General features: G+C 41.4%; 2 protein-coding genes across 2 annotated transcripts; one reads left to right on the top strand and one right to left on the bottom strand.

The window, feature by feature from the left end:
* Nucleotides 1-1,570: 1,570 nt before the first annotated feature.
* Nucleotides 1,571-6,564, top strand: LOC119989125. Its single transcript, XM_038834450.1, has 6 exons — nt 1,571-2,882; nt 3,418-3,488; nt 3,577-3,702; nt 4,276-5,094; nt 5,371-5,587; nt 5,695-6,564. Exons 1-6 carry the CDS (start codon nt 2,588-2,590, stop codon nt 5,988-5,990), a joined length of 1,824 nt encoding a protein of 607 aa, XP_038690378.1. The 5' UTR covers nt 1,571-2,587; the 3' UTR covers nt 5,991-6,564.
* Nucleotides 6,565-6,757: 193 nt separating this feature from the next.
* On the bottom strand, nt 6,758-23,746 carry LOC119987773 (pectinesterase QRT1-like). The gene is made up of 6 exons (XM_038832691.1): nt 23,442-23,746; nt 23,030-23,225; nt 22,461-22,664; nt 22,169-22,371; nt 7,184-7,216; nt 6,758-6,995 (listed from the first exon to the last, which is right to left on the bottom strand). The coding sequence occupies exons 1-6, from the start codon at nt 23,744-23,746 to the stop codon at nt 6,848-6,850; spliced, it is 1,089 nt and encodes a 362-aa protein (XP_038688619.1). The 3' UTR covers nt 6,758-6,847.
* Between the last annotated feature and the right edge of the window lie 667 nt (nt 23,747-24,413).

Here is a 24,413-nt window from a genome sequence, read left to right as displayed (position 1 = left end):
GTATTTGTCGGTTATTAGATCTAGATAAGTAGGTGAGTTTATTATTTTGTGGCGCCTTTATCGTAGTCAATTCCACACCATTGACGACCGACAGAGCTCCAAATATCCTAGTTCCTTCATGTATGGATGGAGTATCGGACCTAAAGCCACTCTTATGATTGTAAAACATCCAATGCTTTTAGACCCATTTTGGTGGTGCACAAGAAGACATAAAATTTTCATTACATATAAGTATATATTATAGGCTTCATAGATTATTGTATAAGGTCCAAACTCCAAAATCACTAAGTGCTCGTTTGGTAGAACATGTGTCTAATCATATCGTTAGCGGGAGATGTTAGGCCACGATGTGCTATCAAACAAGCCGGAAAGGATAATATATACGCCGTCAATTTTTCACGCAATACCCCCCTCGTGTTTGAAAAGATGATTAACTGCGCAAGAAAGATGAGACAGGGAACCAGTATACTTTGTCAGTCATACTCTGTAGCAAACGGACCATAAGACTATCCTGTCATTTTTCGAATCCTACTTCGCTGAAATGGCTTAACTTAATCCAAGGTTTACCATTTCAATGTGTGGATCAGAGGATCTGTTTGATCTAAAATTGGAGATAGCCCATGGGCCTAAAGCCAAGCCAAATCCAAGTGAGTGGCAGACCCCAGCCCACTAACATATTTGATTTTTGGTAGAAATTGTATTTACACGCAATTAATCTATTATTCCTACATCACTCTTTACACATGATAAGTTTACATCATAAATTTATAAATCTACACACAAATTTGTAGTGAAAGACCAAATTAGCCTTGTTTTATACAATATTATTAGAAATATTAGTGTTAAGTTTATAGACATTCAAATTTCTAGTCTCTTATCGATTTCCGTATATTGGGACTCCAGCTGCCATCGATTTTTCACACCTGAATCGACGTCCAAAACCGTGTAAGTAGAAGACCAAAAATTTCTCATTGTCAACGTCAAAAAGCTTTAGAGGAGAGGTAAGGTATTGTGAATTCTCTTTTAAATATTCCTATATCTAATGAAATCTCTCAAATTGAACATGTGGGTTTGTCGATTTCTGTATATAGCATGAGTGAGTGTGTGTAGATGTTAAATGTTGGGTGATTTATGGTTAGAATATGACTGAAATAAAAATCAACACATCAGGTCCGTTTCTAGGGTTATAAAATGGTAACACCATGTTGTTTATCTGTTAAAAAAACGACAGCTTCTATTTATATGTAATCTCTCAAAAAATTGATAGGATCGTGTTGTTTTTCTAGAAAAAAAAATGATAGGCCATGTTTTTTGGGAAGAAAAACGACAAGATCGTGTTGTTTTTCTTCAAAAAAAAAACATGTTGTTGTTGTTTTTTTTTTCCTTTTGGAAAATTCTGGTATAGACTTAGTATTAATTAAATATATAAAAATTATTTATTTTAAAATTTTAATTTAAAAATTAATATGTCATTGTATATAATGATATTTATGTAAACCATAAAAATTAAAAAAAGTGGTATAAAATAAACGATTAGTGAGATTTAATGATATTTGTAAGCAATCATTTTTTAGAGTCCCCATTCACCACCTATTTCTCCCCTACCGGCTGGTCCATCTCTCCCTCTCTCTCTCTGCCGAACTCCTGCAACTTCAAACTACCCATGAAAATGGCTGCCTTTTTTTCTTTCTCCTTCTCTCACCTCACTCATTTCTCTTCCTTCATTTAGTCTATGCTTTCACTGTAACAACACGATGAAACAGGTACAAGAGCATATGTTTTTGATTCTCTTTTGAACCTATTTGAGTCAGGATCACAAGTTTAATCTTGTAGAACCTCTCAAGTTCTTACTTTTTCCCCTCAAGGTTGGGTATTTTGGTTTAAAGTTCGATGCCCATTTGGTGTTCTTGATGATTCTCTTGGTTAACTTAGTCAAAGCCATACCTCGGTGCCTCTTGGCGCTTCGAAGGTGGGATTTCAGCTGTCTTGACTTGGTTTCTGATCTGTTTTCAGATCTTCAACGGCTTGATGTCTCTGGGTTCTGGTCAGTTTTCTCTGCTAACCCCCTATTGTTTGGAAGAATTTTCTGAGTCAGAGCTCTAGAATTTTGTGGTAGCTTCTAGCGTTTAAAATTTAGATGAAGTGCAGCTCAGGCGGTGGTAGTTGAGCATGTGTAAAGCTCTTCAATCGTTTCAAGGGTGTTGATTCCTGGGGCAACTTGTTAGCTTTGTTTGGTAATTTTTAGTTTTCTTCTGTTTAACACGTTTGAGGCTTATATGGTTATGGAATTAGGGCTTCTGGTATATTGCAGATGCTAGAAGTTTGGATTTTGCTCAGTTCTGTATGATTTTGTTCCTGTTTTCCCACCGAGGGAAGAGAAGTCATTGATATGTATAGGGTTCATCATCAATCAAGGGCAACAATCTATGGAAACTTTTGAGCCTTTGTGAGAAAGATCGTATGTTCTTGTTACTTGTTAGGAAACTTATTTGATGGTAATTTGAACCTTTTTTCCAATTGCCATATCTTATGGGATCTTTAGCTATATAATTATAATTGCTAGTAGGTTCTTGGTGCTTTCATCAAAATGGTTGGTAATGATCCCTATTTTGTGGAGTGGAACGAGCAATTTGTGTCTCAGGAGCGTGGGAACCGTGTGGTTCACTATTATTTGAAGGATTCCAATGGAGAGTCTATTCTTGCAATTGTGGGTACTGAGAGGAGTGTTAGGCACATGTTTTATGTTGTTGCTGAGGAATTTGTTCGAGCTTATGGTGCTCAAAATTCCATCCATGCCGGTTTCAAATGGAGATCGAGAAGGGAAGTTGTGGATTGGCTTACATCTATGCTATCAAAGCAGCACCTGCAGGGAGATCTTTCCAGTATGTTTGCCCTTCAATTTCTAATATTATATGTTACAGATATCCCGTACACCTTTACGGTTTTGTTATATCAAAGATTGTGGTCTATGTATCCAAGTTTAAGATCATCATGTATATTTTTGTAATCGGTCTTTCACGTGGTTTTCTTGTTTGCTTGCCATGTCAGTAGTTAAGAAGTTTTATCCACTAAATCAGAGTGCTAACTGCGTTAAGAACTACTTGGAGAGCTCTTAGTCAATCATCGGCGAAACTATAGTTGAAACTTTCCACTCTTTTAGTCCTTCACAATAAAACCTGTTTCTTGACTTCAACAAAATGATAATGAATTTTTCCGCACTTTTTAAGTTTTATGCTTTACATGACATTACACGCTTGTGACTTTTGGTCCTTTTATCCTCATTTCCCCCATAATTATTTTCATGCATTGCCATTTCCTTTGCTGAATGGATTTTATTAATGCCTTATATGAACCGCTGATGAGAAAAAAGTTGGAATTTCGTGATTTAATGTTTTTAATACCTTATTTCAATGACAGAATCGCAGGATGACATGGCACTAGATTATCCAGAAAGTGCAATAAATGTATTTAGTAGTCAACAGAAACAGGTACGAGTTGGCATGGCATACCTTTTCAGTTTTTATCATGCATATATATCCTTTTGTAGTACTTATGATGTTTCTGTAATGTGTATAGCAGATTCGTCTGTCAAAGAATTTTTTTGCACGCAATTCTGACATTGTGTGGTCTGGCATTGCATGGAGATGTGGGAAGAAGCTCAGGCATTACCCGGCATTTTGCAGGAATGGGATTACAATAGGGGTAAGCATTCACTAATCAATAAATACAGTGATAGAGAAAAATGGTTTTGTAACTTATACAAAAAATTAGTGCCCCTTACTCAAACTCACTCATTTTCATTTGTAATCCTGAGTTATATATATGATGATGCATCTGAAGTAATTGCATTAGCATTTGAATAAACTGTTATTGCTGATTGTTAGAATAGTCTTTAAATAATAACAGATTTACTGTTCCGATCATCTCAAGCTTTTGGGATAAGTGGTTTTGAAACTCACTTCACACTCTACAGCTCATATGTTAGGGGGAGTGTTTTGGACCTTTTGGTGGTGGTTAAATTATAGAAGATTCACTTCTCATCAGCTTAAGCTCTTCAGATAAGCAGTGTTTGAAGACACCACATTTTTGCACTACTAATAACATGCAGGACCTCTCGAGACTGGATTGCTGAATCTAATCTCCAGACCTCTCAACAATATTTGCTCTCTCACTTACCATCTAAGAATAATGGAATCTGCACTTTGCTGTTGGATGTTATTAATTCTCACCTTCCTTACATTGCCCTGATGTTTTAATTTCTTTCTTGATGTTTAGGTTTCATCCTTCGTCTTTGTCATGGCTAAGGGAGAGAATCACTACATTGCGTATTTGGAAGATATGTATGAAGACAAGAGGGGGCAGAGAAAGGTCAAAGTAAGGTGGTTTCACCATAATCAGGAAGTCAAGGGTGTAGTTCCTCTACGAAATCATCACCTAAAAGAAGTATTCATAACACCGCATTCGCAGGTCATTAGCACAGAGTGTATTGATGGTCCTGCTGGAGTCTTAACCCGAGAACATTATGATAAATGCCTGGCTGTTTTTCCTGAATCTTACCTGGCCAAAGTACACCTATGCTCTAGACAGATCAGAAACAATAGGGTGAAGCCTTTTGACGTAAGTAAATTGCGTGGCTATTTTGAACAACCGATTTTGTCATGTATGAATTCAAACAGCTTCCGGGAGCCTGACTTCATATCCCGTAGTCTAACTGACGAAGAAGATGATGGGTTAAGCTCAGAAGAGAAAACAGTGCTGGGAGCTAAGAGGACTAGAATTGATAGAGGGTGGCAAACAGTTGGGAAAGAGCGACCAGGAGTCAAATTTTCTGGCAGACAGTGTGAGATGATGAATCTTGAACCCGGATACAAGAACTTAAAATATGGAGATGAGACACTACTTTCCCTCATGCATGTCGAGTGTCGGCCATGGTATAATCCAGTTTTTAAGGTTGATGACAAGATCGAATTGTTGTGCCAGGATAGTGGCATCCGTGGCTGCTGGTTCAGGTGTACAGTCTTGCATGTATCCCGTAAACAGATGAAAGTTCGATATGATGATGTTCAGGATGAAGATAGTCATGGAAATCTTGAGGTATGCAGTATGCTTAAGCATTTGAAGATACTTTGAAGAATATTCTAACTTCTGCCTTTTAACTCCGTATAATGGACTCAACACTAATTGAATTTTGGATTGGAATTAAATTATTCTCCTCCTGGATCTTTAAATACAAACTATGATGGATTTTTGCAGATTGTTTTGTGTCAAAAGTGTAGGTTAGACAGATGTACTTGAGTTTGGTGCATTTTCTTTCAAATCAGTTTTTGTTGTTTTTAGTGTGTATTTATGGGATCATTATATGATGTTCAGGAATGGATCCCAACTTTCAAACTTGCCATGCCTGACAAACTTGGCATGAGGTGCACGTGCCGCCCAACAATCCGACCAACTCCTCCTAATGAACAAGTGGACCTTGTAATTAAAATTGGGGTTGCAGTTGATGCATGGTGGAGCGATGGCTGGTGGGAAGGGGTTGTAACTGGAGTTGACAACTCTGCTGATAATAATCTGCGAGTTTATTTTCCTGGTATGCATATGATGCGATTGATTTCTATTTTGTTTTCTTTTCCTGTTTATTTCACATATTTCGTTGTTTTTCCGCTTGAGTAATATAGGTTATTGCTTTGGTTATAGGCGAGAATTTATTTTTGAACATACACAAAAAGGATCTAAGAATCTCCAGAGATTGGGTGGGTGATCGATGGATTGATATTGAGGAAAAGCCTGACATACTCTCACCTATAGATGCAGCCAACCCCGAAATGAAAAATCCCATTTCCTCAGCTAAGGACATCAAGTTTGATCTTCTTGATATGACCTCTACTGAAGTTTCTACTGATAGGAAACTTGAAAATGTTGAAGAACAAAAGACTGATTTAGCTGCGTCAGCCAGCTCCGGTAGACTTCCGGAAGACATCAAGGAGAATTAAGAAGCCTTATCATTAGAAGGTGAAATCGTGGGGGATGATGGTGATGATGTCTATCTCACTCATGTCAATATGGATGATTTCAAAGGTAATAATGAAGGTGATGCCAGTGGTGATAATGACAATGACGAGTCAGAGATGGAAGTACATGAAACTTCTGGGCAGAATTGTAAAGTTGTAGAACTAATGGAATTGACTGCGTATGGTGATTAGCTAATGCTTGAGGTGTTTAGGTCAACATAGTTTGTAAATATTCGCATGGATGTTACTTGTTAGGTAAGCTATTGTGTTTTAGCTTTGACGCGGTGGGGTTTGTAGGTTGTACAGCAGTAAAGGTAGATTCTTGAGGTTTCGGTTTGATTGTGCGAGAACCTCCATTTAGTAGTAAAGGTAGATTCCTGAGGTTTTGGTTTGATGTACGAGAACCTCCATTTAGTTCCCTTCAATATAAGCTGTTCCGAATGATCAGCTCTTACTATATCTTCTGCCAACGAATATGTACTGTTATAATGATATAGTTTCATCTCTGCTCTGTATTTACTGTCTTGACTGCATATGAATCTGTCGATTGTGATTATACGGTCTTGCTTTTATTTTCTTTTATGAATGACATTCAATTGTTACTGTCATCATCTTACGATCTCCATATAGCACAGAATTTGCAGCAAAGATTTGGTAAAAAGAATATAATTGTCTTGATTAAGTATTATTGGTTGTATATGTTACATAACACTATGTTCTAATGTTCATAGGTATGATCTGTGCAAAAGGAGTTAGTTCTCTGTGCTTGGTTTGTTCTTCGAGATACAATGAGTTAGTTCCCTCTACGCTGAAGGAGCGTCCGTTTGATAGTGCAAACCTCATAGTTTAAGCCATTGCTCTCCATTGATGAAATTTGTGTTCAGAAATGGCTTTGCATCTGCATAGCTGAGTGATCTTGACCAACGTACCCTGCCTCTTCCATCTGCTCCTGGTCCTTTACATGCGTACTCCCCCAATATAACATCCCTGTAGATGCAGTTGTGAGGTTGTATAGACTTTTTTAGGGATAAAATGCAATGTTATCAAGTTAAACAGTTTAACTTTCAAGTGTGCGGTGCACGGGTCCGGAAGTTTACCCAAAAGGGTTTTGCCTTGGAGTGGTTCCCATGATATGAAAAAAAAAAAAAGAAGTTAAAACAGTTAGCATTATATACTTCTGTCTGTTTGGGTCCTTCCAGTCAGTCCATGTAAAACCCTATTATAAAAATAATAATAATAAAAAAATAAATAATATATAAAAAATAGGGTAAAGAGGACTTATTGGGAAAATGGTAAAAGGGTGGAGAAAAAAATAATAATAATAATAGTGGAGGGGTTTAAATATAAATTGAAATTATGTGAGGGTTAAAAAGAAAAGGAAAAAAAAAAATATCGACTACTCGATAGATGACCGAGTGTCCACGGGTAATGCATTCAATATCAAACACACAACCTATAAATTTGGGTTCACAATCGCACCCAATCCAAGGCTTGTTTCCCCTTGACCAAAAAGGCGGAAACTAACGAATTTAATACATAATTCGGGTAGCCAATAGTGTTTGAGATTAAGGGTTAAGAAAATCCCTACCTCGTTTGAGTAAAATCTCACCACAACTCTAGTCACCAATCTTCCAAGTTCAATAACCTACACCATACACACATACAACTAAATTTATCTTTCCATATCATCAATTCCATCAATTCTCTCCATAATTTGTTCCTAATTTCAAAGTAATCACTTACCTTGCTCAACTCTTTAATCTCTAGTCCAATCTCCTTTTGGTCAACACAAATCTTCAATCCAAGTTCAAATCTGAAATTATGATTCGTAACTCATGATAAATTCACAAATTGAAGTACTCAAAACCTCAATCTCATGAACTTAACCAAACCCACAAAACCCTAACTTCAATTTTTTTGTAAAAACTTACCTTACTCTCTTCTCTTTTACAAGCTAATGAAATGGGGTGTAGACTACAACCTTGAACACCTTTGCTGGCCGGAATCCTCACCGGAAATCTCGCCGGAATTTGGTCTTGAGTGGTGGGGGAAGTGCACGGTCACTCCCCCTTCCCTTTGTTTTTTTCTTTGTTGGTGAAGGTCTGCGACTTGCAGACCTTTACCCACTTAATCCTTTTTTTTTTTTTTTTTTTTTTTTTTTTTTTTTTTTTTTTTTTTTTCCTTTTCTTTTTAACCCTCACATAATTTCAATTTATATTTAAACCCCTCCACTATTATTATTATTATTTTTTTCTCCACCCTTTTACCATTTTCCCAATAAGTCCTCTTTACCCTATTTTTTATATATTATTTATTTTTTTATTATTATTATTTTTATAATAGGGTTTTACATCCTCCACTCCTTATAGAAATTTCGTCCTCGAAATTTGTACACGTACCTGTGGATATAAACAAATCGGGATACTTTTCCCGCATCTTAGACTCCAACTCCCAAGTCGCTTCTTCCGTCCCGTGATGCGACCATAATACTTTCACCAATGGTATTGTACTCGACCTCGTAACCTTATCTTGCCTATCCAGAATTCTCACCGGTTGCACAACATAGGTTCCGTCATCCTCTACCGTCAATGTTCCCCAATCCAATACATGTGAAGGGTCCGGCTCATATTTTCGGAGTGTTGACACATGAAATACATTATGCACATTCGACAACTTCGGCGGCAATGCCAAACGGTATGCCACCTCCCCAACTCTCTCCAGAATCTCAAAAGGCCCAACATATCTTGGTGCCAATTTACCTTGCTTGCTAAATCGTTGCACTCCTCTCCTAGGGCTCACTTTCACAAATACTTTGTCACCCACCGAGAACTCCAATGGCCTCCTTCTCCTATCGGCATAAGATTTTTGTCGGCTTTGGGCCGTAAGCAACCTCTTCTTAATCTCCTCTATCTTGAGTTTGGCCTCCTTCACAAATTCAGGACCAGACAACACTTTCTCTCCCACTTCCGCCCAACACAAAGGTGATCGACACGGCCTTCCATACAAAGCCTCAAAAGGCGCCATTCTGATACTACTTTGATACGAGTTGTTGTAAACAAACTCGGCCAAATGTAAATAATCCCCCCAACTCCTACCAAAATCCATAACACACGCCCGCAACATATCTTCAAGTATTTGGATCGTTCTCTCACTTTGTCCATCGGTCTCCGGATGAAACGAAGTAGACATAGTCAATTTAGTACCTAATGCTTCTTGCAAACCCTCCCAAAAACGTCCCGTGAAACGCGGATCTCTATCCGACACAATGCTCAACGGAACTCCATGTAGCCTCACAATCTCCCGCACATACACTCTACTCAATGATTCAAGTGAGTCGGTCTTGTTAATTGGAAGAAAATGTGCCGACTTTGTCAACCGATCCACAATCACCCAAATGGTGTCCTTCCTCTTCGGCGTCAATGGTAATGCTGTCACAAAATCCATTGTGATATTCTCCCATTTCCATTGAGCAACCGGAAGTGGTTGTAATAACCCCGCCGGTCTTTGGTGTTCCGCCTTCACCTGTTGACAAGTGAGGCACCTAGCAACATATCTTCCCACATCCACTTTCATTCCACGCCACCAAAACTGACGTTTCAAATCTTGATACATCTTGTTACCCCCCGGATGCATGGCAAATCGGGAATGGTGTGCCTCCCGTAGAATTTCCTCCCGTAACTCTTCATCATTTGGCACCACCAACCTACCCTCAAATCTCACACCACCATCTCCGCCTCTAATCCATCCGGACTCCTCCTCAATCACATCAAATGTTGCATCCCCAATTTGTGCATCTAACACCCTTTGAATCAATGCTGGTCGAATAGAAACACATCCCAAATACAACTTCTCCTGTCGCTCTAGCAATTCCAACCCAAATGAATTAATCAACTCCACAAACTCCCACTCCCGCATAGAAATTGCCGCAATGGTATTCTTTCTACTCAAAGCGTCGGCCACCACATTCGCCTTCCCCGGGTGATAATTCAATGCAAAATCATAATCCTCCAAATATTCCATCCATCTTCGCTGTCTCTGATTCAACTCCTTTTGTGTGAAGAGATATTTGAGGCTCTTGTGATCAGAGAACACCTCAAACCTCTCTCCATACAAGTAATATCTCCACTGTTTAAGTGCAAACACCACCGCCGCCAATTCCAAGTCGTGAACCGGATAATTCCGTTCATGCTGCTTCAATAACCGTGAACCATACTCCACCACCCTCTCCTGTTGCATTAAAACACATCCCAAGCCTATTTTAGAAGCATCACAATAGACTTGGTATCCCACATTCCTCTCCGGAACAACTAATATTGGTGGAGATGTAAGTCTCCGTTTCAACTCTTCAAATGCCTTCTCGCACTCCTCAGACCATACAAACGGTGTTTCTTTCCGTGTAAGCTGCGTCATCGGTGCAGCAATACGCGAAAAGTCACAAATGAACCGTCGGTAGTATCCTGCCAAGCCAAGAAAACTCCGAATTTCGGTAATATTTTTCGGCCTTTCCCACTTCAATACTGACTCCACTTTGGACGTATCCACCGCAATGCCTTCTTGTGTGATAACATGTCCAAGAAACTTCACCTCCGTCGCCCAGAATTCACACTTGCTCAGTTTTGCATACAACTCATGCTCCCGTAACGTTTGTAACACTGCCCGTAAATGCAACTCATGCTCCTGGACCGTGGGTGAATATACCAATATATCATCAATGAATACCACCACAAAACGGTCCAAGAATGGTCGGAGTACACGTTGCATTAAATCCATAAACACCGCAGGTGCATTAGTGAGTCCAAAAGGCATAACAAGGAACTCATAATGTCCATACCGTGTTCGGAAAGCCGTCTTCTGCACATCTGACTCCCTAATCCTCAACTGATGATAACCGGATCTCAAGTCAATTTTAGAAAAATGTCTTGCACCCCGTAATTGATCGAACAAATCATTGATTCTCGGCAATGGGTACTTATTCTTCACAGTCACCCGATTGAGTTGCCGGTAATCAATACACATTCTCAAAGTTCCATCTTTCTTCTTCACAAATAACACCGGAGCGCCCCACGGAGAGACGCTCGGTCTAATAAACCCTTTTGACTCCAAATCTTTCAACTGAGTCCCCAATTCCCTCAACTCCGCCGGTGCCATTCGGTAAGGAGCAATAGAAATTGGTTTAGTGTCCGAAACCAACTCAATAGTAAACTCTATCTCTCTCCTTGGTGGTATCCCCGGCAAGTCCTCCGGAAATACATCCATAAATTCCTCAACCACCGGTATCGACTTGGCTACATCGCCACTCGATGCCGAAGTGGTCAAGCTTGCTACAAGACAATCCGCATGTGCATGATTTTCCAGGAAGTGCAAACATGGCACTCCTTTAGACCCCTGTAATTTAATCACCCCACCTCCCGGTACATTCAAGATAATTTTACGCATCCAAAAATCAATAATAGCTCTATGTTTTGTCAACCAGTCTACACCCAAAATTACATCAAAGTCTTTAAAATCGAGGACATATAAATTTGCCGTCAATTCTATTTCACCAAATCTACACACAACTCCTTCCACCATCCCCTCAAGTGAAGTAGTGTACCCAAATGGAGAAGTCACCGCAAACATTCGTCTTATTGGGGACACTTCTAATTCTATTGACCTTGCCAAGGATGCAGTAATGAAAGATGCAGTCGCACCAGAATCAAACAATACTCTCACTAAACAGTTTGAAACAAGAAAAGTACCTCCAACAAAGTTTGGATGCTCAGACCCTTTCTGGTGCCCTAAGGCGAATACTCTCCCCTGAGTCAATGCAGGCTGAAGCTGTGACTGCTGTTGTTGTGTCCTGGCCTGTGATCGTCCTCTTCCAACAGAGCCACCTGAGGAAACCGATGGTGCACGAGGGGTAGTGGGTGTGGAAACAGCCGATGAAACCCCAGATCTCTGCTGTGTGTCTCTCCTCCTATGTGGACAATCTGCCCGCATATGGCCTATCTTGCCACACTCAAAACATTCAGGTCCAGAAGTAGTGCATTGGTGCCTAACATGACCCGTCTGTCCACATCGAAAACAAGCCCTCGGTCCCTGCTGTGATCCTCTACCTCCCTGGGACCTCTGCCCCCCACTGCTCTGTCCAGACCTGTTCTGTGAAGTCTGACTGTCTGTCCTCTGCCTCTTCTGACCAAACCACCCCTGCCTCTGTCCTCTAAGAATCCCTCCAGTACTACCACTTAAGGATCGACCGCTAAAAGTATCCCAATACTTCCTTGAATCTTTATTGATCTGCTCTTGCTTCAAAGCTTCCTCCCGCATATCATCATAGGTAACAATCTTCATACTAGCCAATGGTGCACCTACATTCGGTATCAAACCTTGCCTGAATCTCTCCGCCTTGCTCTCCTCATCCGGGGCATACATCTTCCCAAATTCATATAACTCCTCGAACTTGTAGCTATAGTCTGCTACTGACTCCTCCGGTTTCTGTAACAAAGTTAAGAACTCCCTCGCCTTCTCCGTGCGATAAGAGTTTGGCACAAAATGCTGCAAAAATAATCTCTCAAATGATGCCCAAGTGAGTTGCTTTTTCCTCTGCCCCAGAGCATACCACCAATCATAAGCCTTGTCTTTCAGGAAGTACGAGGCTACCATTCCCCGCCTCTCATCCGGAATACCCAGGGTATCCAATCGTCTAGTCATCTCTCGGATCCAGGTATAAGCTTTTGCAACATCTGTGTCCCCGTGAAATTTAGGAGGTTCCAACTTGCGAAGTCGATCCACCTCACTTATTTGTCGTTGAATTCTGTCAGCCTCCCCCGAGGTCTGACCCTCCACCACACCATGAGTATCCCGTCCAGTTCCTGCCTGAACTGCCTGTGAAATGTTCTTCATCGCCTCTGACATCTCTTTTATCACTTGCATTTGAGCCTCAAACATCGAAGCCACTTGAGTAGTTGATAAAGCTTGCCCCTGAGTTGGTGTAGCCTCAGGAACCACACCCTCTCCACCTGCCACATTCACTGCAGGATTCTCTGCCTCCTCAGAATTCCTCACCGCAGTGCGCCTTCCCCTCTGTTGCACCCTACTCCACGTAGGTAATTCAGGAACTATCGCAGGAGCGGGTATATTTTGTTCACCGCGTCCCCGCCCAGCTCCTCGACCGCGACCACCGCCCCGCCTACCACCGCGGGTCCTAACACCCCCGCGTCCACGCCCTCGTCCACGCCCCTGATCCTGGGACTCGAGGGAACGAACATTCCTACGCGTGTCCATCTACAAACACAACATAAACAACCAACGTTCAATATTGTCATAACATACGAGGATTTGCAGGATTCGAATACATACCGGATCAGCGGAGGTCGTGACGTGGCCTGGACATACCACACACACCATTCACATATCATACGTTACACAAATACTCACCCATACACACATAAATAATCATACGGGACCCAACCCTTAGGTCCTACATAGAGCCAACATTGCTCCGATACCAACTTGTCACGCCCCGTCCCAGGAACGTGACTTATTGGCAACACGTGTGTGCACCCACGTGCCGCCACTCAAAAACCAAGACTCAATACATTTAACTCACCATTATACCAACACAAATTTTAAACAAAAATTCGGCAGCACCTCCCCGTATATCGGAGAATGCCTCCTGCATAAAACCTAACAATTTAAAACACACAATACCCATAACACCAAACTAAATATCCAGGGCCTCCGGCCATATCATCTCAAACATAAATCATCATACCCACATACATACCAAGGCATCAAGCCTAACCATCCAAAATCATCATGCATCCCACACATTTCGAATATATCCCAATATACCATTAAGTCTACGACTAATCAAAGACCACACAAAATAAACAACAAATCACCACAAGTCCAGGCCATCCGCGTCACGCTCCTCCCTGCTGATCCGTAGTCGGAGCACTAGCGCTAGTACCTATATCACCTGAGGAGGGGGAAAAAATGAAACGGTGAGCAGGAGGCTCAGTAGGGATAACGAATAGGAGTATAAAATAAGAAAACAGTCCGGAATATTATAAGGAAATAACGTAATGCAACAATATGCCATGTTGTCAAACAAATGCAATTCCGTACCTCCGACCGAGCCATGTTGCTAGAGCCAATTAACCGGAACCACTAGCACATGCTCTCACAAATATTCCATATCATGCCACTAGAGCCAATTACCGGAACCACTAGTGCACGTTGACGTACATACCAAAATCCAACCCACCACTTTCACCATGCACAAATGCAGCATCACACATAAATGTCATGCAACTAAATTCATTGCGCGCAATGTCATTCAACCATGTAATCAAGAATATCGACTACTCGATAGATGACCGAGTGTCCACGGGTAATGCATTCAATATCAAACACACAACCTATAAATTTGGGTTCACAATCGCACCCAATCCAAGGCTTGTTTCCCCTTGACCAAAAAGGCGGAAACTAACGAATTTAATACATAATTCGGGTAGCCAATAGTGTTTGAGATTAAGGGTTAAGAAAATCCCTACCTCGTTTGAGTAAAATCTCACCACAACTCTAGTCACCAATCTTCCAAGTTCAATAACCTACACCATACACACATACAACTAAATTTATCTTTCCATATCATCAATTCCATCAATTCTCTCCATAATTTGTTCCTAATTTCAAAGTAATCACTTACCTTGCTCAACTCTTTAATCTCTAGTCCAATCTCCTTTTGGTCAACACAAATCTTCAATCCAAGTTCAAATCTGAAATTATGATTCATAACTCATGATAAATTCACAAATTGAAGTACTCAAAACCTCAATCTCATGAACTTAACCAAACCCACAAAACCCTAACTTCAATTTTTTTGTAAAAACTTACCTTACTCTCTTCTCTTTTACAAGCTAATGAAATGGGGTGTAGACTACAACCTTGAACACATTTGCTGGCCGGAATCCTCACCGGAAATCTCGCCGGAATTTGGTCTTGAGTGGTGGGGGAAGTGCACGGTCACTCCCCCTTCCCTTTGTTTTTTTCTTTGTTGGTGAAGGTCTGCGACTTGCAGACCTTTACCCAATTAATCCTTTTTTTTTTTTTTTTTTTTTTTTTTTTTTTTCCTTTTCTTTTTAACCCTCACATAATTTCAATTTATATTTAAACCCCTCCACTATTATTATTATTATTTTTTTCTCCACCCTTTTACCATTTTCCCAATAAGTCCTCTTTACCCTATTTTTTATATATTATTTATTTTTTTATTATTATTATTTTTATAATAGGGTTTTACAATTTATGTGTGTATGGGTGAGTATTTGTGTAACGTATGATATGTGAATGGTGTGTGTGGTATGTCCAGGCCACGTCACGACCTCCGCTGATCCGGTATGTATTCGAATCCTGCAAATCCTCGTATGTTATGACAATATTGAACGTTGGTTGTTTATGTTGTGTTTGTAGATGGACACGCGTAGGAATGTTCGTTCCCTCGAGTCCCAGGATCAGGGGCGTGGACGAGGGCGTGGACGCGGGGGTGTTAGGACCCGCGGTGGTAGGCGGGGCGGTGGTCGCGGTCGAGGAGCTGGGCGGGGACGCGGTGAACAAAATATACCCGCTCCTGCGATAGTTCCTGAATTACCTACGTGGAGTAGGGTGCAACAGAGGGGAAGGCGCACTGCGGTGAGGAATTCTGAGGAGGCAGAGAATCCTGCAGTGAATGTGGCAGGTGGAGAGGGTGTGGTTCCTGAGGCTACACCAACTCAGGGGCAAGCTTTATCAACTACTCAAGTGGCTTCGATGTTTGAGGCTCAAATGCAAGTGATAAAAGAGATGTCGGAGGCGATGAAGAACATTTCACAGGTAGTTCAGGCAGGAACTGGACGGGATAGTCATGGTGTGGTGGAGGGTCAGACCTCGGGGGAGGCTGACAGAATTCAACGACAAATAAGTGAGGTGGATCGACTTCGCAAGTTGGAACCTCCTAAATTTCATGGTGACACAGATGTTGCAAAAGCTTATACCTGGATCCGAGAGATGACTAGACGATTAGATACTCTGGGTATTCCGGATGAGAGGCGGGGAATGGTAGCCTCGTACTTCCTGAAAGACAAGGCTTATGATTGGTGGTATGCTCTGGGGCAGAGGAAAGAGCAACTCACTTGGGCATCATTTGAGAGATTATTTTTGCAGCATTTTGTGCCAAACTCTTATCGCACGGAGAAGGCGAGGGAGTTCTTAACTTTGTTACAGAAACCGGAGGAGTCAGTGGCAGACTACAGTTACAAGTTCGAAGAGTTATATGAATTTGGGAAGATGTATGCCCCGGATGAGGAGAGCAAGGCGGAGAGATTCAGGCAAGGTTTGATACCGAATGTAGGTGCACCATTGGCTAGTATGAAGATTGTTACCTATGATGATATGCGGGAGGAAGCTTTGAAGCAGGAGCAGATTAATAAAGATTCAAGGAAGTATTGGGATACTTTTAGCGGTCGATCCTTAAGTGGTAGTACTGGAGGGATTCTTAGAGGACAGAGGCAGGGGTGGTTTGGTCAGAAGAGGCAGAGGACAGACAGTCAAACTTCACAGAACAGGTCTGGACAGAGCAGTGGGGGGCAGAGGTCCCAGGGAGGTAGAGGATCACAGCAGGGACCGAGGGCTTGTTTTCGATGTGGACAGACGGGTCATGTTAGGCACCAATGCACTACTTCTGGACCTGAATGTTTTGAGTGTGGCAAGATAGGTCATATGCGGGCAGATTGTCCACATAGGAGGAGAGACACACAGCAGAGATCTGGGGTTTCATCGGCAGTTTCCACACCTACTACCCCTCGTGCACCATCGGTTTCCTCAGGTGGCTCTGTGGGAAGAGGACGATCACAGGCCAGGACACAGCAGCAGCAGTCACAGCTTCAGCCTGCATTGACTCAAGGGAGAGTATTCGCCTTAGGGCACCAGACAGGGTCTGAGCATCCAAACTTCGTTGGAGGTACTTTTCTTGTTTCAAACTGTTTAGTGAGAGTATTGTTTGATTCTGGTGCGACTGCATCTTTCATTACTGCATCCTTGGCAAGGTCAATAGAATTAGAAGTGTCCCCAATAAGACGAATGTTTGCAGTGACTTCTCCATTTGGGTACACTACTTCACTTGAGGGGATGGTGGAAGGAGTTGTGTGTAGATTTGGTGAAATAGAATTGACGGCGAATTTATATGTCCTCGATTTTAAAGACTTTGATGTAATTTTGGGTGTAGACTGGTTGACAAAACATAGAGCTATTATTGATTTTTGGATGCGTAAAATTATCTTGAATGTACCGGGAGGTGGGGTGATTAAATTACAGGGGTCTAAAAGAGTGCCATGTTTGCACTTCCTGGAAAATCATGCACATGCGGATTGTCTCGTAGCAAGCTTGACCACTTCGGCACCGAGTGGCGATGTAGCCAAGTCGATACCGGTGGTTGAGGAATTTATAGATGTATTTCCGGAGGACTTGCCGGGGATACCACCAAGGAGAGAGATAGAGTTTACTATTGAGTTGGTTTCGGACACTAAACCAATTTCTATTGCTCCATACCGAATGGCACCGGCGGAGTTGAGGGAATTGGGGACTCAGCTGAAAGATTTGGAGTCAAAGGGGTTTATTAGACCGAGCGTTTCTCCGTGGGGCGCTCCGGTGTTATTTGTGAGGAAGAAAGATGGAACTTTGAGAATGTGTATTGATTACCGACAACTCAATCGGGTGACTGTGAAGAATAAGTACCCATTGCCGAGAATCAATGATTTGTTTGATCAATTACGGGGTGCAAGACATTTTTCTAAAATTGACTTGAGATCCGGTTATCATCAGTTGAGGATTCGGGAGTCAGATGTGCAGAAGACAGCTTTCCGGACACGGTATGGACATTATGAGTTCCTTGTTATGCCTTTTGGGCTCACTAATGCACCTGCGGTGTTTATGGATTTAATGCAGCGTGTACTCCGACCATTCTTGGACCGTTTTGTGGTGGTATTCATTGATGATATATTGGTATATTCACCCACGGTCCAGGAGCATGAGTTGCATTTGCGGGCAGTGTTACAAACATTACGGGAGCATGAGTTGTATGCAAAACTGAGCAAGTGTGAATTCTGGGCGACGGAGGTGAAGTTTCTTGGACATGTTATCACACAAGAAGGCATTGCGGTGGATACGTCCAAAGTGGAGTCAGTGTTGAAGTGGGCAAGGCCGAAAAATATTACCGAAATTCGGAGTTTTCTTGGCTTGGCAGGATACTACCGACGGTTCATTTGTGACTTTTCGCGTATTGCTGCACCGATGACGCAGCTTACACGGAAAGAAACACCGTTTGTATGGTCCGAGGAGTGCGAGAAGGCATTTGAAGAGTTGAAACGGAGACTTACATCTCCACCAATATTAGTTGTTCCGGAGAGGAATGTGGGATATCAAGTCTATTGTGATGCTTCTAAAATAGGCTTGGGATGTGTTTTAATGCAACAGGAGAGGGTGGTGGAGTATGGTTCACGGTTATTGAAGCAGCATGAACGGAATTATCCGGTTCACGACTTGGAATTGGCGGCGGTGGTGTTTGCACTTAAACAGTGGAGATATTACTTGTATGGAGAGAGGTTTGAGGTGTTCTCTGATCACAAGAGCCTCAAATATCTCTTCACACAAAAGGAGTTGAATCAGAGACAGCGAAGGTGGATGGAATATTTGGAGGATTATGATTTTGCATTGAATTATCACCCGGGGAAGGCGAATGTGGTGGCCGACGCTTTGAGTAGAAAGAATACCATTGTGGCAATTTCTATGCGGGAGTGGGAGTTTGTGGAGTTGATAAATTCATTTGGGTTGGAATTGCTAGAGCGACAGGAGAAGTTGTATTTGGGATGTGTTTCTATTCGACCGGCATTAATTCAAAGGGTGTTAGATGCACAAATTGGGGATGCAACATTTGATGTGATTGAGGAGGAGTCCGGATGGATTAGAGGCGGAGATGGTGGTGTGAGATTTGAGGGTAGGTTGGTGGTGCCAAATGATGAAGAGTTACGGGAAGAAATTCTACGGGAGGCACACCATTCCCGGTTTGCCATGCATCCGGGGGGTAACAAGATGTATCAAGATTTGAAGCGTCAATTTTGGTGGCGTGGAATGAAAGTGGATGTGGGTAGATATGTTGCTAGGTGCCTCACTTGTCAACAGGTGAAGGCGGAACACCAAAGACCGGCGGGGTTGTTACAACCACTTCCGGTTGCTCAATGGAAATGGGAGAATATCACAATGGATTTTGTGACAGCATTACCATTGACACCGAAGAGGAAGGACACCATTTGGGTGATTGTGGATCGGTTGACAAAGTCGGCACATTTTCTTCCAATTAACAAGACCGACTCACTTGAATCATTGAGTAGAGTGTATGTGCGGGAGATTGTGAGGTTACATGGAGTTCCGTTGAGCATTGTGTCGGATAGAGATCCGCGTTTCACGGGACGTTTTTGGGAGAGTTTGCAAGAAGCATTAGGTACTAAATTGACTATGTCTACTTCGTTTCATCCGGAGACCGATGGACAAAGTGAGAGAACGATCCAAATACTTGAAGATATGTTGCGGGCGTGTGTTATGGATTTTGGTAGGAGTTGGGGGGATTATTTACATTTGGCCGAGTTTGTTTACAACAACTCGTACCAAAGTAGTATTGGAATGGCGCCTTTTGAGGCTTTGTATGGAAGGCCGTGTCGATCACCTTTGTGTTGGGCGGAAGTGGGAGAGAAAGTGTTGTCTGGTCCTGAATTTGTGAAGGAGGCCAAACTCAAGATAGAGGAGATTAAGAAGAGGTTGCTTACGGCCCAAAGCCGACAAAAATCTTATGCCGATAGGAGAAGGAGGCCATTGGAGTTCTCGGTGGGTGACAAAGTATTTGTGAAAGTGAGCCCTAGGAGAGGAGTGCAACGATTTAGCAAGCAAGGTAAATTGGCACCAAGATATGTTGGGCCTTTTGAGATTCTGGAGAGAGTTGGGGAGGTGGCATACCGTTTGGCATTGCCGCCGAAGTTGTCGAATGTGCATAATGTATTTCATGTGTCAACACTCCGAAAATATGAGCCGGACCCTTCACATGTATTGGATTGGGGAACATTGACGGTAGAGGATGACGGAACCTATGTTGTGCAACCGGTGAGAATTCTGGATAGGCAAGATAAGGTTACGAGGTCGAGTACAATACCATTGGTGAAAGTATTATGGTCGCATCACGGGACGGAAGAAGCGACTTGGGAGTTGGAGTCTAAGATGCGGGAAAAGTATCCCGATTTGTTTATATCCACAGGTACGTGTACAAATTTCGAGGACGAAATTTCTATAAGGAGTGGAGGATGTAAAACCCTATTATAAAAATAATAATAATAAAAAAATAAATAATATATAAAAAATAGGGTAAAGAGGACTTATTGGGAAAATGGTAAAAGGGTGGAGAAAAAAATAATAATAATAATAGTGGAGGGGTTTAAATATAAATTGAAATTATGTGAGGGTTAAAAAGAAAAGGAAAAAAAAAAAAAAAAAAAAAAAGGATTAAGTGGGTAAAGGTCTGCAAGTCGCAGACCTTCACCGAACAAAGAAAAAAACAAAGGGAAGGGGGAGTGACCGTGCACTTCCCCCACCACTCAAGACCAAATTCCGGCGAGATTTCCGGTGAGGATTCCGGCCAGCAAAGGTGTTCAAGGTTGTAGTCTACACCCCACTTCATTAGCTTGTAAAAGAGAAGAGAGTAAGGTAAGTTTTTACAAAAAAATTGAAGTTAGGGTTTTGTGGGTTTGGTTAAGTTCATGAGATTGAGGTTTTGAGTACTTAAATTTGTGAATTTATCATGAGTTATGAATCATAATTTCAGATTTGAACTTGGATTGAAGATTTGTGTTGACCAAAAGGAGATTGGACTAGAGATTAAAGAGTTGAGCAAGGTAAGTGATTACTTTGAAATTAGGAACAAATTATGGAGAGAATTGATGGAATTGATGATATGGAAAGATAAATTTAGTTGTATGTGTGTATGGTGTAGGTTATTGAACTTGGAAGATTGGTGACTAGAGTTGTGGTGAGATTTTACTCAAACGAGGTAGGGATTTTCTTAACCCTTAATCTCAAACACTATTGGCTACCCGAATTATGTATTAAATTCGTTAGTTTCCGCCTTTTTGGTCAAGGGGAAACAAGCCTTGGATTGGGTGCGATTGTGAACCCAAATTTATAGGTTGTGTGTTTGATATTGAATGCATTACCCGTGGACACTCGGTCATCTATCGAGTAGTCGATATTCTTGATTACATGGTTGAATGACATTGCGCGCAATGAATTTAGTTGCATGACATTTATGTGTGATGCTGCATTTGTGCATGGTGAAAGTGGTGGGTTGGATTTTGGTATGTACGTCAACGTGCACTAGTGGTTCCGGTAATTGGCTCTAGTGGCATGATATGGAATATTTGTGAGAGCATGTGCTAGTGGTTCCGGTTAATTGGCTCTAGCAACATGGCTCGGTCGGAGGTACGGAATTGCATTTGTTTGACAACATGGCATATTGTTGCATTGCGTTATTTCCTTATAATATTCCGGACTGTTTTCTTATTTTATACTCCTATTCGTTATCCCTACTGAGCCTCCTGCTCACCGTTTCATTTTTTCCCCCTCCTCAGGTGGTATAGGTACTAGCGCTAGTGCTCCGACTACGGATCAGCAGGGAGGAGCGTGACGCGGATGGCCTGGACTTGTGGTGATTTGTTGTTTATTTTGTGTGGTCTTTGATTAGTCGTAGACTTAATGGTATATTGGGATATATTCGAAATGTGTGGGATGCATGATGATTTTGGATGGTTAGGCTTGATGCCTTGGTATGTATGTGGGTATGATGATTTATGTTTGAGATGATATGGCCGGAGGCCCTGGATATTTAGTTTGGTGTTATGGGAATTGTGTGTTTTAAATTGTTAGGTTTTATGCAGGAGGCATTCTCCGATATACGGGGAGGTGCTGCCGAATTTTTGTTTAAAATTTGTGTTGGTATAATGGTGAGTTAAATGTATTGAGTCTTGGTTTTTGAGTGGCGGCACGTGGGTGCACACACGTGTTGCCAATAAGTCACGTTCCTGGGACGGGGCGTGACAGTCCATCCTAGAGGGTCAATGATATTGTTGAAGTAGCAGTTTGAATATATCATCCTTGAAAAGTTACCCCAAGGTCTTCCCAGCAAGATTTTTCCAGTTCCAGTGACCTGACAATTTACGAATGAAAACCCGGTATCTTCGTATGGTGATTCCCGTTGCTGCGCGGCAATCGCGCCTGATGATTCAGCTATTGAATGGAGTACACACTCCTGTTGAAGAGAACTCCAGTCTCCATATCAGTATATCAAAAGAAGAGTGATTTTCCATGGTTTGTACAGTTTTCTTAGGCTAATGTTACCTGATAGAGTGACTTTCCATTCCCAGCAATGAAATCGACATTTCCTTCAATGTGACACTGATAGAAATAGTGTGTTCCACTTAAATCCAGGAGAGTGTCCTGTGTCCCCAGAATCCTAACTTTGTAAAACATTGCTCTGTCACCATAAATCCTCAGTGCTGCTGCTTGCATATCAGATGCTCCAGCTACTGCTTTCACTGTATTCTGCAATCAATACCATCAACTTAATTAGTACGTTCTTTTCTTTTCTTTTTTTGTGATCGAGGAACCACCAAGTTAGGTATGTTGTTCGGGCAGTTGAGTGAGCGTAAATCTCTGGCCGTCAAGACAGTCCGCACCATGTTAACGGCTGAAACCCATGCCAAAGAAATGGGGCTACTAACCCCTCCCTAGAAGTGGACAAACCTACGAAATCAAGAAAACCCTGTGAAATACTCTAGCTTGTTCGAACTCCCGAACTTAGCGTCATTCAGAGATATAACCAACTGGGTTATTGCTCTGTAGTTGCAAAATCATGAATCCTCTAAATTCTCATCAGTTGGGATCTCTATAAAACAAGTATGGGGTACCTGGAAAGTTACATCTGTTGCACAGAAGTAATCAGATTCTATGGTGACTGATGCTGAGTTATCAGTTCCTAGTTTATGTCCGTGAATGTCTATATCCGATGCTTTATTATTCCAAGTGATTATAGTTTCTGCAACTCTGCTTTCCTTCCCAATAAATGATATGTATGGCTTTGATCTTGGCACAAGTACCTTCTCCCTGCAGAATTTGAAGAATGTAATATATCTATCTATACATATATATAGAGAGAGAGATTCCAATATCTGCCTCTAAAACCCAAACCCATGTAGCTGTTTTTTAGGCTACCATGACCCAAAAATATAGCACCAACTGCAAAAAGTGAGAAAAAAAAAATGCACAAAACTGCATAAGAAACATCAATTTAGGACTTTTAGATTAAGCATGAACACAGACCTGTAAATTCCAGGAAGAATAGAAATTTTGGTTCTCTGAGTATTATATGCAGGCACCATATCTACAGCTCCTTGAACTGTAACAGAATCACCTCCACCATTTTTGTCAACAACAATTACTCTGCTGCTTCCATCATATCTTGAATTCAATCTCTCCCTACGCAAATCCACCTTCATATCATCCCAAGTAATGAAACTCTTTACATTATACGTAAAACCCACTTGAACACCCACCAAAAGCAATGCAAAAACCACAAAAACAGACTCACAATCCATAGCCAAAATACCTTCAAAACCACCATTCATGACCCCAAAAGGTCTTGATTTTCTCCATTTGAAGGGTGTTTAGGATTGTGGGTTTCTGAGTTACAATGTATGGGAGATAAAACGGGGTGTGAAAGATGTGAAGTGTAATAAATAAAGGGGAGCGTTTTATAGTCCTTAAAAAACTAAACTTTATCGCATTTTGGTTTCAAACTCTTCAATGCAAACCAAAATGAGAAAAATTACTGGTGTTTTTTTTTTGATCATGGAGAAGGTGGGTTGGTTGATGAATACAGTTGATGGCGGTTATGAGTTTCTTTAGCTGAAACTGAAGAAAACTCCAACTGGGTGGTTTTTCTTTTTCATTCAAAAAAAGTTTGTATATGAACTTATAAAGCAAGTCTCTTTGCATGTTTGGTTGAGAAAATGTGTGTTTGTTTTTTTGGAGAGATGGGGAAAAGAGAGTGAGGGGAAGAGGATTTAGTGTTTTGTGTTAAAAACTTGAGTATTTGACACAACTTTGAGAGTTTTTGATTATGGATTTTAATAGTGTAATTTGGAATGATTTCAGAGTAGTAAATGCAAGGCACATTATAGTCTTCATGGTTGTGATTTGTGATAGGACTCTCTCTCTCTCCCTCCCTCCCTCTCCCTCCTTCTATAAGACTAAAATTGTACTTTAGTCCATTTAGGGTACATTATGAGATTG

Source organism: Tripterygium wilfordii, chromosome 21 (assembly GCF_013401445.1).
Source record: "Tripterygium wilfordii isolate XIE 37 chromosome 21, ASM1340144v1, whole genome shotgun sequence".
Lineage (NCBI taxonomy): Eukaryota > Viridiplantae > Streptophyta > Magnoliopsida > Celastrales > Celastraceae > Tripterygium > Tripterygium wilfordii.
The sequence above is the reverse complement of the archived record's forward strand: the minus strand, read 5'-3'. Positions and strand labels throughout refer to the sequence as shown.